Genomic DNA, 23273 nt, shown 5'->3' with positions numbered 1-23273 from the left:
TTTTGGGTATGGGAGGGTTAACCCACTTTGAGAGGTGGGTCGGACCAGGATTCAATGTAGTATGAATGGCACCACCCGGGTTGATATTTGTTATGCTAATAGCCTATGCTAATTGTTATGTCTCCCAGATTGTGACCCAGGTCATAGTCTCATGTGGTCAGACCCAACGTCGACATCAGCAAGCTTCCAGCTACGGAGGGTCTGAATCACATGTCAACTTTCTGGAAGCCAAGATGGCGGATCCGCAAGATGTCGGTGAAATCTGATTGGCTGGGCTGTGAGTGACGGAAGTTACGTGATACAGTGTGCATCCCTTATTTACAGTCCGGTAAGGAAACACGTTCAGTGCAACGCCGTGAAGCACCGTGAAGAGACTAACTGTGAAGCGATACGAAGAGTGACCAAAAAGTAGCGATAAGCAGGAAGCAGGAAGAATGAGTGGTCAAGATAATCTAACGGCTGCGTTACAGAAAGTGTGCCAGAAGGCAGCCAAAGTTTGCAGTTTGAGTCAGCGTGGTGGTGCGTTTGAGCCATTTCAATGAATAAAGTTGATGTTTTCACCCGGGGTCGATTTAGCTGTTGCCCACATTCCGAATGCACCGCCCACGAGGTCCCGTGGCTGGTCAATTCATGTCTGTCACGCATCCTTTCTTTTGTCTTGGGCCGGGCATTAACCATTTTCAGAGTTGTGTTCCAGATGTAGATATCATCTACAGCTGGCGACTGCAAGACTACCCAGGTCATATCTGCATTGTCATGACCAGGGATTAACCTGAATTGACAAAAGAAGGGTTGAACATGGGTAAAAGTAACCCTGGTCCAACCCTGGTCATTGGTATGAAAGTAGTATAGGAGCCACAGCAATAATACTGGAGATTCAGCAGCAGCCACAATAACACTTTATTGTCTGGAGTTGGAATGCATTTCAAATGTTTTATTTGTCAATTCATCCCACTACAAACCCGCTGCAGTAAACCCATGAGCTTACTGCAGCCTGGAGCCAAGAGATGCTCCCTGAACACCTCTGACCCCCCACTCATTTCACAAACCATGCTACTGCCGTGAGCTGATGTTTCATATGGTGCTCTCTCTCATATCTGAGCTTGGCGAGATGCAGTGTGTGTGTGTGTGTGTGTGTGTGTGTGTGTGTGTGTGTGTGTGTGTGTGTGCGCGTGTGTGTGTGTGTGTGTGTGTGTGTGTGTGTGTGTGTGTGTGTGCGTGTGTATGTGTGCGTGCGTGCGTGCATGCGCGCGTGTGTGCATGTGTGTGACAAGCCAAAAGTGAGCAAGAGAGAAATGATTGGATGTGCATCTTATACGCAGTTGTGTCAAAGGGGCATTACTATGAGATAAAGGGCCTGTGCTCCTCTCCTCTGGCAGGTCTGTCACACATCTCCTCTCCTCTGGCAGGTCTGTCACACATCTACTCTCCCATGTCACCGGGACGTCTCCTCCATGGCGATGTTTAACAGCGCAGAGCAGCTCTGGAACGACTCGGAGAGCCTGGGATGGGATGAGAGGAATGAGAGCGCGGAGGCAGCAGGCGCGGACGAGGCGGAGCGTAACTACTACCCCATGCTGTACTCGCTGCTCATCCTGGCCATCGTGTTCGGGAACGTGCTGGTGTGCCTGGCCGTGCTGCGGGAGCGCTCCCTCCAGACCACCACCAACTACCTGGTGGTCAGCCTGGCTGTTGCCGACCTGCTGGTGGCCTCGCTGGTCATGCCGTGGGCCGTCTACCTGGAGGTGAGCAGTAGAAAATGATGGAAAAAGAAAGAGAAGATTGAGAGAGAGAGGAAGTGGGGGGCGTACGGGTATAGCGGTATATTCACACGAGGGTTGCAGGTTCGAGCTCCCCTGTTACCTCCGGCTTGGTCGGGTGTCCATACAGGCACAATTGGCCGTGTCTGCAGGTGGTAAGCCGGATTAAGGGTATGTGTCCTGGTCGCTGCACTAGCCCCTCCTCTGGTAGGTCGGGGTGCCTGTTCGGGGGGAGGGGAACTGGGGGGAATAGTGTGATCCTCCCACGCGCTACGTCCTTCCGGTCGCTGTCAGGTGAAAAGAAGCAGCTGGCGCATGTATCAGAGGAAGTATGGGCTAGCTATTCTACAACTCTCACCAGATCAGCAGAGGGGGTGGAGCAACGGGACAGCAGGGAATTGGCCAAGTACAATCGTGGAGAAAATGGGAAAAAGATCTGAAAAAACGCAATCAAAAAAGGAAGTGTTGGAGGTACAGATGATTGAGAGATGGGTTTAATGAATGGGTGAAGGGTGAGCGAAGCGACTGAGGGGAAAGGACAGAGAGCAGAGAAATGGTGTGGGAGTGAGAGAGATATGAGAAGAATGAGGGTCATCTGGAGCTTATCACGTCATGACAATTATGTGGGTGACAGGGAGGAGGTAATGATGACGAATGTAGTTTAGATATAGTGCCTCACTATTCGCGTAGATTATAAATAATTGCTAAAGGACATATTGAATATTAACAAATAATGACTTCATCTGCTTTGAGTAAGTGGCTGAGCTACAAATTGCAAAGTAATAATTACTATTACTATTATAGACATCTGGAGATAGTTTGTAAAAAATTATTTATTTAGTCCCTCTTCTCATGTCACTTAATATTTAATAACTCCACAGTGTGTTTGTGCCCATGGCCAAGTTAAAGGGATAGTTTGGATTTTTTGATGTGGGGTTGTATGAGGTACTTGCATACAGTCAGTGTACTACATGCAGACTGTAGAATGCAGCCGGCGCAGTCCCAGTTTGGAGAAATGGAGACCGGCCACCTAGACCTGTCTGCTGAGTGTGAAGGGGGCCATGAGCAAAAATGTTAATAAAAAAACAACAGAAAAAATACATAAAAATGCTTCTATACTGCTCAGCTGGCGCAATCCAAGTCTCCACAAGCCCTGAGAGACGCCAAGTTGACATGAAAAGACATCATTTACACCCTGTTTTTAGCTGAAATATAGCCTATGTAGCTGGAAGTTCACTTCTATTTTTTATTATAACTCGAGCACCTAGCTCAGACTTCAGCTAAAAACAGGGTATAAATGACATATTTTCAAGTCAACTTGGCATCTCAGGGCTTGTGGAGACTTGGATTACGCCAGGTGAGAAGTACGGAAGCATTTTATGTATTTTTTCTGTTGTTTTTTTGTTTTTGCTCATGGCCCCCTTCACACTCAGCAGACAGCTCCATACTTGCCTGACACAGACGGTCTCCATTTCTCCAAACTGGGACTGTGCCGACTGCATTCTACTGCATGTAGTACACTGACTGTATGCAAGTACCTCATACAACCCCACATCAAAAAATCCGAACTATCCCTTTAAACTTGAAAGAAATACAGCAGTGTTTGGCATCACAGATCACTGTTTGTGTGTACATGTAATAGGCCAGTCCCCGTATTGATCAATGCACGTATGTGTGCAAATGATGAATAGTAATGTGAGCCTTTATTGATCCCCAATACCTGCCCCCACACAAGGGAGGTCAGAGTGCAGGAGAACTGCAGAAATCGGTAACACTGATAATACAGCCCTCATTTTTAGAGTGTAACTCCACCATGTCATTTCTCAGAACTTATGGTGTAACTAACCTACTTAATGTATGAATCAGTGCATACAAAATACTTACCGGTTCCTACTGGTACTTAAATGGAGGTACAACGGAAGAAAAAGATAATGAAGAAGGGACAAACAATTGGGGATTTAGCGTGTCACTTCCCGACATCATGTAATTTATGGTGTAACTACAGTGTAAATACAACTACTTAATACTACAACTACTTACTCTGTACTTATAGGAATGGGAGAACAGTGTAAACTTCATAATCCAGCCCGCATGCTGTTATGTTCAGAGTAAGTACCCTAATGTGGCCAGGGAAAGGGGAGTTTGGGGTCCCCTGCTGGAACTGCTACCTCCACGACCCGACCTCGGATAAGCAGTTGAAGATGGATGGATGGATGATTCATACAAGGAGGTTACACCATACGTTCCAGGAAATTACATGGTAATGACGGGGAGTTACACTCTAAAAGACGGACTGTATTATGAAGTGGTACCCAGAAATCTACAGAACAACATCTATGAAGCTGGTGGGGATATCCAGTGTCTTGCTCAAGGACACTTCAGCAGGGCGGGTGTTTGCCGACATGGGTTCCCCCCCCCCCCCCCCCCCCCATTTTTTATCCCATTTTTACCGCCCTTTAGTGCTAATTTAATGTATTTATCCTGGTTGCTACTCCACCCTCTGCCGATCTGGGGAGAGCCGAAACTAGCCTGGGTAAACCCATCCCCCACGTGACCTGCTCTCAGACCTGTTCTCAGTCACTATGTGACTGGGAACTGAGAGAGCAGGTCACGTGGGGGCTGGGTTTACCTAGGCTAAGCCGAAACTGGCTCCATGCTTCCTCCGAGACAGCGCTTGCCACTGCACCACCATACCCCCCCGGGCCGACATGGGGGCTTGAACCGCGATCTTCTGGCTAAAAGACGGCCTTTCTAACCAGGAGGCACCCTACTGCCCAAAGATCACTCATTAGCAACAGAATGCGCTTCTGTATATCATTTCTCACACTGTGCGTGAGATTTATCTGATGGTCAATCAGTAGAATCTTAGCCACACAGTGTGAGTGAGCAGAAGCTGACAAGGTCCAGACTTGGGCCCGTCTTGAACTAACATCTTTCTGTCCTAAAAATAAAAATATTAAATATAAATTTAAATCTGATTAATGTTACTTACTCCTTCTCAAACTACTTTCTACAAGTGCTACTCTATGTAATGTAATGTAATGTAATGTAACTTGATCAGATGTTCACTTCCCCAGCTCATCTATAAACAGAAACAACGAACGAAGTTTCTATCCAAAAAGCAGCTGTTTAGTGCTCAATATTTCCAAGTACAGACGACTACATCCCGAGAAATGAAACTTAATGTTACTGATAATCTCAAAAATATATTTCATGCCAGCAATCCTGCTGTAAGAGGATGTTAGAAAGACGGGGGGGGGGGACGAATGGTTGAGAACTAAATTCTGGGGTGAAATTCTTCATTTTAAGTTTTAAAGCAGCGACTTATAATCCTGTGAGGAATGGGGTCATTAAAAGATATCATGACTCAAAAATAGAATATTCATTCATCTTTGCAGATAGGTGAGGGTCATTCATATCTCAGGTAATATCTCAGCTCTCAGGCTGAGACCAAGGCACATTAGGTCAGACTCGGAGGCAGAGGTTTTCGACATCGAGTCCCAAGACTGCACCGTGAGCACGACCTCTCTGCCGACTCTAATCTGCAGGAGACAGGATTAGCCTGTGACAGGAGTGTTGCTGGTTTGCTTATAGAGTCTGTGCAGGGAGAGTCAGAGTACAGCTCTCTCCCCACCCCCAGCGCCTCCTCATAATGTGCCAGCCACTTCAGCCCTCCCTGGACCCGCTACGACTTAACATTGACTTCCAATAAATAAATAAATCATTATGACTTCAGCTGTCCAAACAGACGGCCTGAGCAGAGACTCAGCTGCCCCCAGGTCTCATTTACACTTGCAGAGCTCATAGCTTTCGCAGATATCATTACTGCTTTATTGGATAGTGTCTAGTGTGTAGTGGAGCGAAAAAGATGAGAGATTCAGTGGGTGGAGGATGATGACACTACATAACACTGCCAGGGTTAGGAGTGTGATCAAGTTGGATCAAAGTGAAGACACTGAAGATAAACGCTCAATAGCATTATGTCCAAACCCACAGCAATGCCAGTAGAGAGAGAGAGAGAGAGCTTGTGTGAATGCTGTATATGTGTGTATGTGTCTGTGTGTGTGTGTGTGTGTCCGTGTGTGTGTGTGTGTGGTGTGTGTGTGTGTGTGTGTGTGTGTGTGTCCCCATCCAGGACTCACAGAGATCCAGTAGCGAGCCAATGGAGTTTGCAAGCCATTTATCTTTGTCAGACAGTTATTACCAGGCATGATAGCACCTAAGGGAAAGCCCGTCTGTCTGAGCAGTTGGTGGGCGTGGGCTGGCTGGCAGTAATTGTCCTTTCTGAAGTCCCTTGAGGGTAATGGACCCTGTCCCCTCGTGTGTGGCACGTTCTCTTGCTCATACATTAAGTGGCCCCCATGCACTTATGTGTGGGACATTGTGTCTTCCGTCATCTGTCAGTCTGTGTGTAGAAGACATCCCTGTGAGCAAAATAACTCGAGAACAATATAGAAAGTTCATACTTACCGTTAAATAGAGATGATCTGATTAGATTCTGCACCACTTTGCTGCATGATTTTGCATATTAATGAGGGGGGGGGGAGATTTCCGTGAAACTACTATAACTCCTTAATGCTTTAAGAAGTGAGATCAAAGAGCGTTGACATACATAGAAATGTTAATGAATTCATTAGTTAGGGTTAGACCTCATCAGTGTAAATGGTAATGTTTAATTAATATAGCATGGTGATGATGGCAGGACATTAGGCGGCTCAAATACCTTGTTTTTTTTGTGTGTAATGTCAGTTACACTTTATTTGGATAGTCCGCCTACAGAGAGTCTATAGAGTTTTTGTCACATTTCAACAGCTTATTAGTTGACATTCAACAATTCAACTGTTTCGCTTTGTCTGTAGATGATGTTTTAGCACCGTATTAGTTGAGATTCAACAAAAACAGATTCTGTTCCACACACCTGCACATAATATGTGTGTAATATATGTTGAGTAATTGTCACATACTCTACAATCTGTTGAACATCTGTTAAGCCGTTGAATTGTTGAACGTCAACTAAGCTGTTTAAATGTTACCAAAATGTCTAGTGTGTGTGTGTGAGTCTTTCTGTCCACCTGCATGAGTCTGTGTGTGTGTGTGTGTGTGTGTGTGTGTGTGTGTGCGCACGTGGCCGTGTGTGGTGGGGAAGGATGCTTCACACTTGAGAAAGGCGGAGGAACGTGTGTGTGGTTAATCTGCTGTCTGTCTGCTCCAGGTGGTCGGCGGCGCCTGGCTCTTCAGCCGGCTCTACTGTAACATCTTCGTCACACTGGATGTGATGATGTGCACTGCCAGCATCCTCAACCTGTGTGCTATCAGCATTGACAGGTAGGTGTGTAGCACGCGCGCGCGCGCGTGTGTGTGTGTGTGTGTGTGTGTGAGAGAGAGAGAGAGAGAGAGAGAGAGAGAGAGAAAATATAGGACAAATCGAGTTGGTATTTTAGTCACTGGATGTCAAGTGTGTATGTCGTCCATGTGAAGTTTTCATGTATCAAGGCCTTTTCTCTGCTTCACCTCAAAGATGACGATAGACGTCCTGGAGAAATATATCTGACAAGCTTGCTCTTATCTTCTTGATTGATTTGGTGTGTGTTTCTGAGTGTGTGTGTGTGTGTGTGTGTGTGTGTGTGTCACCATGTATCCGAGTGAGAGAGAGACAGAGAGAGCGAGAGAGCAAAAGAGAGAGAGATTGATTTGATGTGTATTTTGTGTGGAAGATGTTTGGTGATTTAAGTTTTGACTAAGTTTCTCTCTTTAGTGTGCATTTTGTTTGAAGCTCTGGACATAGAATTATTGTGTGTTGCGCAATAGCAACACACATTAGCATGACATGACATGTTCACTGTTAGATGTGCATCTAGTAGGCTACTTACATTATTTATGTGCTTAGTTTTCTTTTTCGTGTCACACAGTTAATATTTAATAACTCTCTAGGGTCTTTGAACTTATCCCTCAGGCACCAAGCGTTCGTAACCTTCAAGAGTGAATACAGTACTGCGGATGCACTGGTGTGTGTGTGTTTGTGTGTTTGTGTGTGTGTGTGGGGGGGGTGCATATTTGTTTGCTTATACAAGTTAGACTGTGGGTGGGCTCTTATGATATTGCTGTTGTCGTGTACAAACCCTGATTTCTTTTACACATTTATGAAAGCCTTCCAAAAAACCCTCTGGAAAGCTGGATGCATGGTGAATGTGGTTGGGTGGTCAAGCTAAAGCATGACTGATTTCCCTAGTTCCTGAAAAGCTGTGTTGTCCTGTAATTGTGTACAGGTGGCGGGCATGTTTGTGCCTGTAGCTGTAGTGTTTGTGTTTGTGTTTGCGATACATCATTTGCTTGTGAGGGATGATGTTCTGTGAGGCTCTGTCATTGTCATTGATTGATTACAAGTATCAGAAAACTCATTAACACTGATATCACCAGCTTTTGAGAGACTGAATTAGAGACAGCACTAGGGGCATTCAGTGGCTTTGCCAGCGCATAATAAGCCTACATCATTAGTGTCACGTGTGTTTATTCTTGAGGTCATAGTAATTACTGCTGTGATAGCAAAGGAAGATTATTTCTTTGGCTATGCACGCAGCCTTTTAGCCCTATTTGCATTCTGCAAACAGTAGATCTGATAGCATTCAAATAATCCACCAGGCTATATATCAAGAAAAGAAAGGGCCATCTTGCATCGACTTTTTGGGATCAATTAATTAATTGACTTGAGATAAGGTACAGATTTGATTGTGACAGTCTTGTCTTGAGGGGTGACTCAGAGGTGAAGAGTTTGTTCTCCCTCAACATAGAGTCGTGTCTGTCTGTGTAATTTAAGCCAGCACAGCACTTGATAAACCACATGTTTTCTTCTTTACTTCATTCAGTCTGTTTAGTTCTCCAGACAGGCAGTAAAAGGAGGTGTGTCCGGGTAGTGTAGCGGTAGATTACCCTGCCTACCAACATGAGGGGCGCAGGCTCGTATCCACGTTACCTCGGGCTTGGTCGGGCGTCCATACAGGCAGGATTGGCTGTGCCTGAGGGTGGGAAGCTGGATTGGGTATCTGTGGGATATGTGTCCTGGTCGTTGCAGTCGCGGCTCCGCTGGTCGGCAGGGGCGCCTGGTCGGGGCGGAAGGGAACCTGTGGGAATAGCGTGATCCTCCCATGTGCTACGTCCTACCGGTGAAGCTCCCCCTGTCAGGTGAAAATAAGCGGCTGGCAACGGCACATGTGTCGGAGGAAGCATGGTGCTAGTCTCTCGGCTCTCCCCAGATCGGGGATGGATCAGCGACCGGGGCAGCCAATAGGGCAGCATGGGGATAAATTGGCCAAGTATAAAAATACAAAAAAAATACAAACAAAATAAAGCAGTAAAAGGAGGAATAAAATAGGAAATAAAGCAGAGGGGAGAGTATTTTCTTTGTGATTGTCTCTGTGTGTTTGGCTCCTGGGGAATCTCCCAAAATGTTGCCGTGTTCCTTTAAATCAAAGCTCCTATAACTTTCTTACTGAATAACCAATTTGTTTGGAACAAAGTGCTTGGTTTGCTGCTTACACGACACCCCCAAAACCTCTCTCTCTCTCTCAGTCCTTTACCATAGATCAGCAGTTTTTCATTTGGTTTATTCGAATGCCCTAGCCCCCATTCCACTAACGCACAATTTTAAACCTTGATGGTCTCTATGTGTGTGTGTATGTATGTGTGTGTGATACACAGGTACACAGCGGTGGTGATGCCCGTCTTGTACAACACGACCCAAAGCTCCAAGACGAGAGTTTCGGTGATGATTGCCACTGTGTGGGTCCTGGCCTTCACTGTCTCCTGCCCCCTACTGTTTGGCTTCAACACCACAGGTCAGGCCACCAACACTTCCACTCGACATTGCATCTCCCACATGTGGCCATTTTGCATCATAGCATGCATTCATATGGGATGCAAAATGGCACAAGTTGAATGTATGACTCCACGGTACTCTCATTCTGGTCACATAACAAGGGATATTGGTATCTCTTCCTCTTCTACAATGGATTTCTGCCTGTATGATTGTTCAACATGAGTGGAAAATGCCCTGCAAATATCAATGTGGCATCACTAGCCAATGAGAACCTTACAGAATAATAGAACAGGCCGACAGGTACAGAATGGGCCCCATGTTTAGTCCAGTAACAATCAATACAAAATGATTGCTGGTGTTCATAGAATCCACCACATAGTCAGTATGCAACCAAGCATCATCATCATTATATCACTGTGGAGAGGAGACCAGCGAGTGCACATCAATTTTACAATATCCGCCACCATCAACAAACAACAAAACGAACAATATGAATAGAAAGTAAAGCAGAAAGGTTTGTGGATTGGGTGGAGAATGGACAGCATTTGTCCATGTTTCCATCTCTGTGTGTATTAATAATAATAATAATAATAATACATAAGTTTTATATAGCGCTTTTCTGGGGAACTCAAAGACGCTTTACAATACATAGAAAAGTAATACAATAAACAAAACTAAATAACAAGAACGAAAACAAATACAGGTCAATAGATTGCAGAGATGGAATGGTGGTTAGAGGTAGAAGTCAGATATTGTAGGCTGTTTTGAAGAGGTGGGATTTGAGTTGGGTTTTGAAGGAGGTGAGTGAGTCCGAGTTTCTGATATTGAGGGGCAGAGAGTTCCAGAGGGTTGGGGCAGCGATGGCAAAGGCTCTGTCCCCCGTGGTGCGGTGCTTGGTTTTGGTGATGGGGGTTAGGAGGTTGGCATCAGCAGAGCGGAGACGGCGGGTGGGGGAGTGGCGCTGGAGGAGATCTGTTAGGTAAGAGGGGGCCAGATTATTGAGGGCTTTGTAGGTGATGAGCAGGATTTTGAAGTGGATGCGGTGTTGAATGGGGAGCCAGTGGAGATGTTGGAGGATGGGTGTGATGTGTTCTCTGGAGCGGGAGTGGGTGAGTAATCGGGCAGCTGAGTTTTGGACATATTGCAGTTTACGGAGGACAGTGGAAGGGAGGCCATAGAGGATGCTGTTGCAGTAATCTAGTCTGGAGGTGATGAAGGCGTGGATGAGTATTTCGGCGGCTGAGGGGGAGAGAGTGGGGCGGAGTCGTGCAATGTTTCGGAGGTGAAAGAAGGATGTTTTGGTGATGTTGTTGATGTGTGACTTGAAGGAGAGTGTGGGATCCAAGATGACGCCGAGATTTCTGACCAGAGGGGAGGGGGTGACTGTATGTCCATCAATGCAGAGTGAGAGGTTCTGGGAGGAGGGGAGGAGGGATTTTGGGCCAAAGATCATGATTTCTGATTTATTGCAGTTGAGTTTGAGGAAGTTGTTGGTCATCCAGGTTTTTATTTCAGTGAGACAGTCAGTGAGGGTGGTGAGAGTGGCAGGGGTGATGGTTTTGGTGGAGATATAAAGCTGGGTGTCGTCAGCGTAGCAGTGAAATTGTAGTCCATGGCGGCGAATGATGTGACCTAGGGGGAGCATGTAAAGGATGAAGAGAAGGGGACCAAGCACCGAGCCTTGGGGGACTCCGTGTAATACTGGGGTGGTGTGGGATTTGCAGTTGTTGATGGAGATGAAGTGAAAGCGGTCAGACAGGTAGGATGTGAGCCAGGAGAGTGCTGTGCCGGTTATGCCAATTGATTTTAAGTGACTGAGGAGGATGGAGTGGTTGATGGTGTCGAAGGCTGCACTGAGGTCGAGGAGGAGGAGAATGGTGAGGGAGCCAGAATCAGAGGAGAGGAGGAGGTCGTTGGTGACTTTGAGTAGTGCTGTTTCGGTACTGTGGTGCGATCTGAAGCCGGATTGGAATGTTTCATAAAGCTGGTTGGTGTGGAGGTATTGTTTGAGTTGAGTTGCGACGGTGCGTTCCAGTATTTTAGAGAGAAATGGGAGGTTGGAGATGGGTCTGAAGTTGTTGGGGTTGTCGGAATCCAGGCCAGGTTTTTTGAGGGTGGGTGTGATGGCAGCGAGCTTGAGCGGGGAAGGGACGATACCAGAAGTGAGGGAGGAGTTTATGATGTCAGTGATGAGTGGGGCAAGAGGAGAGAGACAGGCTTTGACGAGGCTGGAGGGGATGGGGTCCAGGGGGCAGGTGGTGGATTTTATGCCAGAGAGTTGTTCACAGAGGTCAGATGAGGTTATGGGGGAGAAGGCTGGAAAGCAGTGGGCTGTTGACAGGGAAGGTGCAGGGTCCAGATCGGGGGTGATGGCAGAGGAGGTGGTGGCTAGCTGGTTGTGGATGTTTTCAATTTTAGAGTGAAAGAAGGAGAGGAAGTTGTTGCATTTGTCCGAGGTGAATGAAGGTGAGATATTGTCCAGTGGTTTGAGGAGCTTGTTGATGGTGGAAAACAGAGTGCGGGGGTTGGAGGATCCGGAGTGTATGATGTCAGAGTAGAAGGTGGAGCGGGCGTTGTTGAGTGCAGACTTGTATTGATGAATGAGTTCTTTGTGGGCCAGTGTGTGAACAGTGAGTCCGGTTTTTTTGTAGAGGCGTTCCATTTGTCTGCATTGTTTTTTGAGGATGTGCAGTTCAGGGGTGTACCAGGGGGCGGAGTGAATGAATGTGACGGTTTTTGTTTTTATGGGGGCAAGCTGGTTGAGGCAGGTGGACAGTGTATGGTTGTAGAAGTTGACAAGGTCCATGGGAGCCGGGTTAACAGGGAGGGAGAGGTTGGATATGGTGTTAGATAGACAGTTAGAGAAGGAAATGGGGCAGATGGATTTGAGATTACGGAAGGTTATTGTGCGGTCTTGTTTGGGGTGGGGAACAGGGATGTTGATGTCCAGTGTGATAGCAAGATGGTCGGAGATGGTGAGGTCAGTGTTTGAGATGCTGTTGATGTGGAGGCCAGTTGTGCAAACCAAGTCCAGGATGTGTCCGCGGGTGTGGGTAGGGAAATTGACATGTTGGGTGAAGTTAAAACAGTTGAGTATGTCCAGGAAGTCTATTGCACTTTTGCAGTCCGGGGAGTCAATGTGGAAGTTGAAGTCGCCAAGAAGTAAAACAGACAGTGAGTATGTGGACAGTTGTGTGAGGAATTCTGAGAAGTCGGATAGGAAGGAGGGGTTGGGTTTGGGAGGACGGTAGATGAGAGCAATGAGTAGAGATGTGGAGCCAGGAAGTATGAAAGCCAGGTGTTCAAAGGAAGGTGCAGCAGGGATGGAGAGTGGTCGGGGGTTTAGGTCTTGCTGGTAGATGACAGCAGTTCCTCCTCCTCGTCCCTCAGTGCGTGGGTTGTTTAAGTATAAGTATCCAGCGGGGGTGGTTTGATTGAGTGAGAGATAGTCGTGGGGTTTTTGCCAGGTTTCAGTGAGACAGAGCAGATCCAGTTTATTGTCAATGATGAACTCGTTGAGAATGAGACTTTTATTGTTGAGGGATCTTGTATTAAACAGGGTGATTTTTAGGTGCTTTTGTTTTGAAGTTGAATTTGCGGAAGTGGTTATTTCCGCAAATTCAATTTCCTATTGAGGCATGCATTGGCATGCATCGCCTCAGTTTTGGATATGGCACTTACATGCAAGCTGCATTCCATAGCTGTGATCAATGCATGTGCAAATTCACCATCCATCATCACCTGTTGGAGAATTGGTCCAGACTCCATTAATATGTGACACATCAATTTCCTGCAAATTATCAATAAAGTATCTATCTAAATGGTCTGTCCTCTTTTATCCTTGATGAATACAATTACTATCAAATCAATATTTCACTCATTTGTCTGAGGCTAAATGCACAGTATACATACAGCATATAGAAAAATGAGAAAAAGGACACGTCTCTGAAGTCATTTTCATGACAGAGTGCACCAACCAAGGTCAATTAAGGGTGCCTTTTTATCAATTTAATCTGACGCTCTACACTCAAATGAGAGCGCAGCTGTTCAAAGAAATGGCGGCTTTATTTCAGCTTTATGAATGGGCCAGTTTGTGCCACAGTGCCCTCTGGCACTAAATCACACCCAGGGTTTATTCTTATTATTCTGTCAAAACTCAAAATGGGATTCTGACCCAGTTTGTACATAACTTCCTTTTGAACCCAGATGACCCCATGGTGTGTTCCATCTCCAACCCTGACTTTGTGATATACTCCTCGGTCGTGTCCTTCTACCTGCCTTTCATCGTGACCCTGCTGGTCTACGTCCGCATCTACGTCTTCCTGAGGCTGAGACGGAAGAGGATCACCTTCAGCCAGGCCAGTGGGAAGGGCCAGCCAGGTTGCACCCCTCTGTCTGCGGTGAGACCCTGATCACATTTTCACTTCAATGAAAGGGTTACCGTACATTCTTCTTGATGCGTTGAGAAAATTCTTCCACCCTTGGGCCTATAAAACCTTTTTAAACCTTACTGGGAAAATCACAAAATCTCACAAAAATGCATGATGCTCAAGCTTAAAACAAGGCTGCTTTCTTCGCCTCTGAAAAGCAGACATTTTGAAGATACAAGATACAAGATAGGGCCCACAAGGTTTTCGACAGCGACAATATGTTTCTCTCTCACACTCACACACACACACACACACACACACACACACACACACACACACACACATTTAAATGATTTATTACGACGTCACAGTGATGATGTCACTGTCAAAGATTTTAATGATGTCATCATTGAAGACGATGTCAACAGTGATGATGTCATAATGGATGATAAGTTCATCATTGAATATTTACACCTGACATGTCACTGTTGAAGTTTAGTGATTTCACTTATGATGTCATACGGTAATGTTGTCACGTTCGAGGGCTATAAGAGTCAGCTCTGCCAGCTTCACACTGTCAGATTGTAGAATCATCCATGGCCAGTCCACATTTACGTGGACATTTTTGAAGGCCTTTTACGGCCATCATGTGTCTGCGAATGAATCCACCTGACTCCGCGGGGCCCCTAACACACATACTGAGTTGAAAATTGCATTTCGCCTTTATATTTGTCCCTTTCATGTCGCACCTTGTCGCACAGATCAAATGCACACGAGATCACTTACAGTTTCACTGACTCTTTCAAACCCTCTTTGTAGCCCCATCAGAGCCTCCCAGCAGGACTCTGTTCTAAGTGGCATGACGTGTAATTACAGTGATAGAAAGGGACAGGGCTATCAGAAACATGCATCGTGTCAAATTGCCATGGTAACAGATGTCTCGTAAGCGCTGCTTTTCAAGTTTCCAAGGCATGTATTGCAAGAGTGCGTTGACAGGAGATGTCATATGAGATACAGAAATATTACTGTGCTCTTAATTGTATGGCTAAAGCGAAAGGCTGTGACATTTTTGTAAGTGTAGGCAGAGTTGAGTCAAAGCTGAAATGCACTCCTCATCAGAAATTAAAGTCATAAGGTTAAAGTCATAAGGAGAATCAAAACACTTGTCTAAAATACAATATGGCAATTAAAAATGCATCATTGCCTAAAAAAAATTGCTCTAGTTTTTAAAGTGTTTTGTTCATTTTGGGAACCAAGGGCTCAAGCCTAAAAAAATTACAATTTCTTCTAAATTTTTGCTATCAATCATTTTGCAAGGAAGGTGACACATTTTTCAATTTGTGCATTTCTCATTTCAGAACAAAACCCAAATGATTTTTCAGCTAGCTGTCAGTTCTTTCATCACATCCATCATTCTAACATTCGTCCCAGTTACGTTCATCATGCAAAGACAGAGTGGCTTTATATTCATATCCATGGACAAGGAGACATTGGCTCGTGTGCTCTGTAGCTACACTACTGATCAAATATGGCAAGGGTTTCCCAACCGTTTTTGGCTTATGACTCTACTTTGACATCACAAAAATCTGGGGATCCCAGACATTCAAATTTCAGTAAAACATCGATGGGTAATATCATACTGTACAGGTCAGCCGTGCAAAGGACTAAGCCTTTGTGGTACGCGTTCTACCAGGTGAGCCACCGGGACACCCCAGCATGTTTGATTTTTGATGTGAAAAACCAAAGAAAGGATTTTTGTGATTTTTAAATAGGTGCATTGTATAACCAGGGATGTGATCTAAAATAATTAAAGTCATGTTTCATTTCAGCTCGACTAAACACTTACCAATTAATTAAAGACAAACTCAGAATTCTGACTTTAATCTCATAAGACTTTTTCTCAGAATTCTAACCCCCCCCCCTCCCCCCAGAATTCTGACATTAAACTCAGAATTCTAACTTTATTTTCAGAATTCTGACATTAAAACAATCAAACAAAAATCACATGTGGCCTCCTCTTCGGTAGTTTTAAATTGTGTGAGGTGTGTGTGTGTGTGTTGGGGGAGGGGGATTCAGGCGACACATTTGAATTCCAGGTGACACCACCTGGGGTCGTGACCCCAAAGGTTGGGAACCACTGAAATATGGTGTTTAAAAAAAGAAAGACAGCATGAGATAATTCAATCCAGAAACCTGATCAGCCTTGGGATATGGTATCTTCCTGTGAAATGTGTCTGGTTTTATTCTTTCTTTCTTTTCTTTCTTTCTTTCTTTCTTTCTTTCTTTCTTTCTTTCTTTCTTTCTTTCTTTCTTTCTTTCTTTCTTTCTTTCTTTCTTTTTACGGTTAATTCCCCTATTTTAACAGCAGGTTATGGATAATTCCTCATGGATGAGTCCCAGTTTTGGATCTCAGTAAACCAGCTGGAGGTGTTCAGGCTGAGAGGGTTGAATCTCAGTAAACCAGCTGTAAGATCCCTCGAGGTGTTCAGGCTGAGAGAGTTGTAAACCAGCTGTAAGATCCCTGGAGGTGTTCAAGCTGAGAGAGTTGTAAACCAGCTGTAAGATCCCTGGAGGTGATCAAGCTGAGAGAGTTGTAAACCAGCTGTAAGATCCCTGGAGGTGTTCAAGCTGAGAGAGTTGTAAACCAGCTGTAAGATCCCTGGAGGTGTTCAGGCTGAGAGAGTTGTAAACCAGCTGTAAGATCCCTGGAGGTGTTCAGGCTGAGAGAGTTGTAAACCAGCTGTAAGATCCCTGGAGGTGTTCAAGCTGAGAGAGTTGTAAACCAGCTGTAAGATCCCTGGAGGTGTTCAGGCTGAGAGGGTTGTAAACCAGCTGTAAGATCCCTGGAGGTGTTCAAGCTGAGAGAGTTGTAAACCAGCTGTAAGATCCCTGGAGGTGTTCAGGCTGAGAGTTGTAAACCAGCTGTAAGATCCCTGGAGGTGTTCAGGCTGAGAGAGTTGTAAACCAGCTGTAAGATCCCTGGAGGTGTTCAAGCTGAGAGAGTTGTAAACCAGCTGTAAGATCCCTGGAGGTGTTCAGGCTGAGAGTTGTAAACCAGCTGTAAGATCCCTGGAGGTGTTCAGGCTGAGAGAGTTGTAAACCAGCTGTAAGATCCCTGGAGGTGTTCAGGCTGAGAGAGTTGTAAACCAGCTGTAAGATCCCTGGAGGTGTTCAGGCTGAGAGTTGTAAACCAGCTGTAAGATCCCTGGAGGTGTTCAGGCTGAGAGGGTTGTGATCAGCCGTAAGATCCCTGGAGGTGTTCAGGCTGAGACAGTTGTGATGAAATAGCGTTTTGAAATTACATGACATGACATTACGTCATTTGGCAGATGCTTTTATCCAAAGCGACTTACAATAACACATTTTTGTCAGCAATAGAGCAATCAACTATGCAACACAGTCTATGACAACTACAACTTCTGAAGGAACAGTGGTACAAGTTTAGTTCAGGTTCGTTTTTTTTTTGTTTTGTTTTTTAGAGAGAAAGAAGTTAGTTCAAAAAGGGCCCAGATGGAGCCTGAAAAGGCGAGTCTTTAGTCTTTTCCGAAAGATCGGCAGTGATTCGGCCGTCCTGACCGAAGGTGGAAGGTCGTTCCACCATTGAGGTGCCAGGGACGAGAAGAGTCGCGAACGGGATGAGCGACTTTTGAGCCCCTGTAGTGGAGGAGGGGTGAGGCGTCCTGCACTGGTGGAGGAGCGGAGGGAACGGTGAGAGATTTGGCGCCTGACCATAGATTGTAAGTACAGGGGGGCTGTCTGGTGTACTGCCCTGTAGGCCAGAACCAGTGTTTTGAATTGAATGCGTGCCGAGATGGGAAGCCAGTGAAGGTCATGTGACATGAGAGAATTTGGGAGTAGCTCAAATCTCATGATAATACTCAGACTCAGTCAGAAGGAACATTTGAAGTTTTTCATTGTTTGTCTTTGGCTTTTTTCCCTCCAGGGAAATTTATTGGAGTCACGCAGTTTATCAATACTGAATATGATACATTTTAAAGGTGGTATCGGGTGGTATTTTATGTAGAACATGAAATCGTGATACATGCATTATGATTCAATGTGTTTGATTTGTTTAACTGTCTTTTATTTGATTCATAATGTTTCATTGATAATGTTTAGCAAGTCAAGACTTTATCTCTCTTAGAAGTGGAATGTTATTGCCTGGGTCCAGACTTTCGAATCTGCGCACTCCACAGAGTTGAGTTTTGGCTGCTGTTGACAATTCAGTCTGATATCACGCTATGAATTTTATGGAATTTATGTTCCAATTCAGTTTCCTTAGAATTGGGTGACATTCCAATTCCAACTCCAGGAATTTGGGATTTGGAATTGACCATGCATTCTCAATTCAATTCATGAATTGCCCGAACCCTGATGATGAGTAGGCAATCTGTTTAGTATTTATTTGGAAATTAGTTATACCATCTCAACCTTCCTTCTGTTCCCATGTGTAGGAGACCTGTCTACAGGAAGAGACCCCCAAAGTAAAGCAAGACCTGTCACCTATCAGGATTAAAGTGGTAGGTGTCAACTAAAACCTAAACAACATAATGACATTTTTTCAAATGTTCTTTTTTAAATGCTGCAATACTGCTCAGTACAGTATACATCAGGACTATTCAACTATATTGTTCATGGGGCCACGTTGTAAGGGCCCAGGGGCTGGACATTTCCCTGAGCTATTATTATCATCAGCACCACCACATCTTAAAACTTTTGATTTTACTACATTGCAAAAGTCGCATAATGGTCCATGTTTGGATTTTCTTTTTGTAATTCTATTTTATTTTCAGAAACAGAAATAAAAAAATTGTTACTGGTCCGTGGGCCGGTGTGACTTGAATGGCGGGCCGGATTTGGCCCCCTGGTTGAATAGGCCTGGATTACACTGCCTGGTTAATTCCCATATTGACTGTGTTGGCGTCTTCTGACAGTGGCATGCAAGGCTGTTTTTAGCTATTCTCGTGGGTCTGCCGTGTGTACGTTCATGCACGCTTGCATTCTGTGTTCCGCTGTGTCGTCTCGGCCCTGAGGTCTGAGAAAGAGCCGGAAATCGTGATTCTGAGCAGCTGCGGTTGCCTTGCATCACCTGGTCACTGGTAAACTGAGCAAAGTCTGTGGGTGTCACACTGGATTTGTCACTCCAGCACCTGTATAATCCACAAACTACATCAAAGATGGAGGAAATACTACCGAGCTCAATGTTCCCTGTCTGCATTTGTCCTGTTAGGGACCATGGGCAGTGTCGTGGGACGCATTGAGATGGAATATAGGGGATATATCAGATGTGTGAATAACTAGTTCGATCAGTGGTCCTCAACCCTTTTTGGCTTGTGACTCTAAAACAAAGCAATGCCAACTCATGACTCGTGGGGGCACGGTGGCACGGTGGCACAGTGGTAGCGTTCTTGCCTCGCACTCTCGCCTCACAGCAAGAAGGTCCTGTGTTCGATTCTCGTCTGGGACGCTGTTAACACTGAGGGGTACGTCTCCCCATGCCTTCAGTGCCTAGTGCCAGGTGGACTATATCATGAAAAGGGCCTTTCTCTGTGGAGTTTGCATGCTGTGTCTATAATGTCACTGTTTCTCCCAGCAGGAGAGCGCAGAGGCCCCGGCACCGCCCAAGTCACACCTGTTGTCAGGCTGCCTGTGGCGCAAACACCCACGGACGGGTCCCGTGGCGAACTCGCTGCTGCCACCGGTGGACATGCAGAACTACTGCAGCATTAGCCACGCCTCCTGCGGCCGCACCGAGCTGGGCCAGGAGCAGGAGCAAGCCGAGGAAGAGGAGGAGGAGAACAAAGAGGACTCAGGGCCACCTGTCAGGAGGAGCTGCGAGGTGAAGGAGCTGTCCAACGGTCGCACGCACACGGCGCTGAGGCCCCTCCCCCGCTCCCAATCCAACCAACCACGCTTCAGGAGCATGCATGCACGGGAGAAGAAGGCCACTCAGATGCTGGCCATCGTGCTTGGTGAGTAGAGGTGAACCTCACAGTCACCAGACTCTCTCTCAAAGGAGGGAGCCTGGTAGAGTCTGTCTTCATTGGGGGAAGCTGAGTTAATGACAACATAAATTCCTTGAAAGTTTGTGAATTTGAGGGGGGGGCGGAATCAAGGCCTTGAAAGTTTTTGTAAATAATCATAAATACACATGGGTCATTGAAACGGTTTGACTTTATATATTTTACGCAAGAATATAAACAACTCTTATAGGAATTGAAGTTATTCTAAATATTTGTTTTTCCTTAAGGTTAGTAGGCCAAATAGGCTACGGTCTGCTGCCTCTCCTGCCGTCTGTGCATCCTTGTTTCACCCAAACTCTTTTTAATTGTTGTCTGTGAGCTTCTGTAAAGCCTGTTAGTTCTCATTAAAAACATTCTAAGTGTTGTAACAGTGATGAACCTTGTCTCAAACTCAGCCATGTTGGGTCCTTGTCTCAAACTCAGCCATGTTGGGTCCTTGTCCAAACTCAGCCATGTTGGGTCCTTGTCTCAAACTCAGCCATGTTGGGTCCTTGTCTCAAACTCAGCCATGTTGGGTCCTTGAATTTGAGTGAATTGGGTCTGGAAAGTCCTTGAAAAGTCCCTGAATGTTGTCAATGGCAACTTTACAGAGGCTTTTTCTAGATGCAACATTAGATTGAGTCTTTTCATATCCCACTGCAACTCCCTAATCCTGCTATATTCGTCTGCTACACTAGGCCTATGTGCTTCTCTGCCATATGTTATAGATAGATAACTGTTATATATACCTTACTGCAGCAGCTGGTCACCCTGGGGCCAGTTGCACCAACTGGTCTTAACTATGCCTGGTCGTAACTCCTACGTCGGTCTTGACCATGGACCATGGACTTACGCCTGTTGCACCAACAGGGCTTACGTCTGGTCTTAACTACGCCGGTCGTAGCGATGCGCTAGCCTAGGTAAACCCAGCCCCCACGTGACCTGCTCTCTCAGTTCCCAGTCACTGAGACTGAGAACAGGTCTGAGAGCAGGTCACGTGGGGGATGGGTTTACCCAAGCTAGCGATGCGCGTCCATGTGAAAGCATGGGAATGCCCACTGGAATGCGGCACGCGACCTGTTTAGAAGAGTGTGCTGACGTCAAATGACGCTGCGCCGCAGCGTCTGCACAGATGGGTAATCTGCTGTAGTGTGGCTAATGTTAGCGGCTAACTTGTCGTTACTTTAAATGGCAGTAAAACGCCACTGAATGACCAAATTGATTTAACTTTGAACCATTTCGATTTCCACTTTCCATACGGACCGCCAGCATTGGTTAGTTGTTTATAACGTGACTATATTTATAACGTTTATAACGTACTCCGGTTTCCAGTTTATAACTCGGGTCTGAATACAGCCAGAGTGCTGAGGGGTTGTAGCTATTGCGCAACACACAGTGAAAACCGTCTATACTGCACCTTACGCCTGCTCTGGACTAGGCGTAATATTTACGACCGGTCTTAGTGAGAGAAAGGCTTAACAATTGCAACCGGCGTAGCTGTTAGGTCGTAAAGTTACGACCAACTTAGCTTAAGACCAGTCGTAAGACCAGTTGGTGGAACCGGCCCCTGTAGTGCACACTAGCCTGTCTGTGACGGTACCAGTATTTGTTTATGTGCATCTTCTGCATGTTTGTGCAGAGCCACAATGAATCAAACTGACACAGTTGGCTTCTGGGTAGTGTAGGATCAAAGACCCAAGTGAAATTCCTGGCAGCGGTACTGCCGGCTTTATCAGAAGCTACTTCAGACACAATTGGCCATGTCTGCGGGTGGGAAGCCAGAGGGGTATGAGTCCTGGTCACTGCACTAGCATTCTGGTCGGCCGGGGCGCCTGTTCGGGGCGGAGTAGCGTGATCCTCCCACCCCCATGTGCTACGTCCTGCCGGTGAAACTCCTCGCTGTCAGGTGAAAAGAAGCAGCTGCGTCTTCGCATGTATCGGAGGATGGATGAGCTAGTCTACAACTCTCCCCAGATCAGCAGATCTCCACAGGTGGAGCAATGATCGGGACAGCCGGGGGAATTGGCCAAGTACAATTGGGGGGAAATCTGAAAAGAAAAAGAAAAAAGAGTCTGGCTTGTTTTGGGATCACAGTATGTGTCCAGAGTCAGACACATGCTGCAGCACCTGACACAGCTTCCACGCGCTCCAATTATCAGCCAGGTTGCTTTGGGTCCGGTCCAGCCGGTCAGCTCAGGCGGAGCGTGTATTTCTCTGACAATAATGTAACCAGAGGTGTCCGCTTAGCTGGAGAGACAACTGGCACATGAACAGCAGATGATCCCGGTCCAGCCCACTGCTGTCTCTCCACCACTGCCATTGTGCTCCAATTCCAGTCAGTGATGGTGAATGTACTGTGAGCTCCAACTACACTAAGCCCCAGGATAGTTGTATTCACAATATCAGCATCAGACATCAGACGCAGCTAGTAGACTCACCCCTCCTGGCTGCTGCTGTGCTGGGTGTATTAAGTGAGTTTAAGACTGGGATTTGTATACCACACAAAGTATAGGTTAACTTAATTAGGAACCAAAAGCATTCAATGTTTTAATTATGAATGATTAACATGTCCTCTCTCTCTCTCTCTCCTCTCTTCTCCTGCTGCCCACTTTCCTCGCACAATTGCTTTCTTCCATTTATTTGCATTTACACATGTGACTTTTAAACCTACACTTCTACATCTACGTATTGTCCCACATACACGCTCAACTCCTTATCGCCCCCTCTCTGTCTCTCCGGGTGCTGCAGGGGTGTTTCTCATCTGCTGGCTGCCCTTCTTTGTGACTCACATTGTCAACACCCACTGCAGGACATGCTACGTGCCTCCTGAGCTTTACAGTGCGTTTACCTGGCTGGGTTATGTCAACAGCGCCCTGAACCCTGTTATCTACACCACCTTCAACATCGAGTTCAGGAGGGCCTTCATCAAGATCCTCAGCTGCTGAGGCAGAGGACGCGCCGGCTCATTCAAATGATAATGAGGCCATGCACTCGTGCTGCAGCTCAGATATGGTACATCTGGTGAACAATGACCACAGATGGACATCGGTCATGGTAAAGACAGCCTGGCCTCAGTGCCTACACATGTGTCACTTCTCTGTTTCGCTTGTTTGTTTGCATTTGAATTTTTGGGGCATTCTATAGGTGTGGTCTGGTGGATCTATGTGGGCTTTCTCTGGCGTTAATACAGATGTGGGTGCATGAGCGCTCCTTGGATTGGCCCGATGTCATTCCTGGCCAGAGTGAGGAAGGTGATGACGTTATTGCAAAGTGCCGCTTACCTCACCTTTTTTTATTCTTTATTTTAGCACAGCAGTAGGCCTGTATA

At 46.0% G+C, this 23273-nt stretch overlaps 1 protein-coding gene across 1 annotated transcript; it reads left to right on the top strand.

The window, feature by feature from the left end:
* Positions 1–1454: 1454 nt before the first annotated feature.
* On the top strand, positions 1455–22890 carry drd3 (dopamine receptor D3; the record flags this gene model as incomplete). The annotated part of the gene is made up of 7 exons (XM_083656613.1): positions 1455–1745; positions 6973–7085; positions 9456–9592; positions 13780–13973; positions 18398–18463; positions 19540–19915; positions 22694–22890. The coding sequence occupies 7 exons, from the start codon at positions 1455–1457 to the stop codon at positions 22888–22890; spliced, it is 1374 nt and encodes a 457-aa protein (XP_083512739.1).
* Between the last annotated feature and the right edge of the window lie 383 nt (positions 22891–23273).

This window comes from Poromitra crassiceps (assembly GCF_964638095.1).
Source record: "Poromitra crassiceps genome assembly, chromosome: 2".
In the NCBI taxonomy this organism is placed as follows: Eukaryota; Metazoa; Chordata; class Actinopteri; order Beryciformes; family Melamphaidae; genus Poromitra; species Poromitra crassiceps.
The sequence above is the reverse complement of the archived record's forward strand: the minus strand, read 5'-3'. Positions and strand labels throughout refer to the sequence as shown.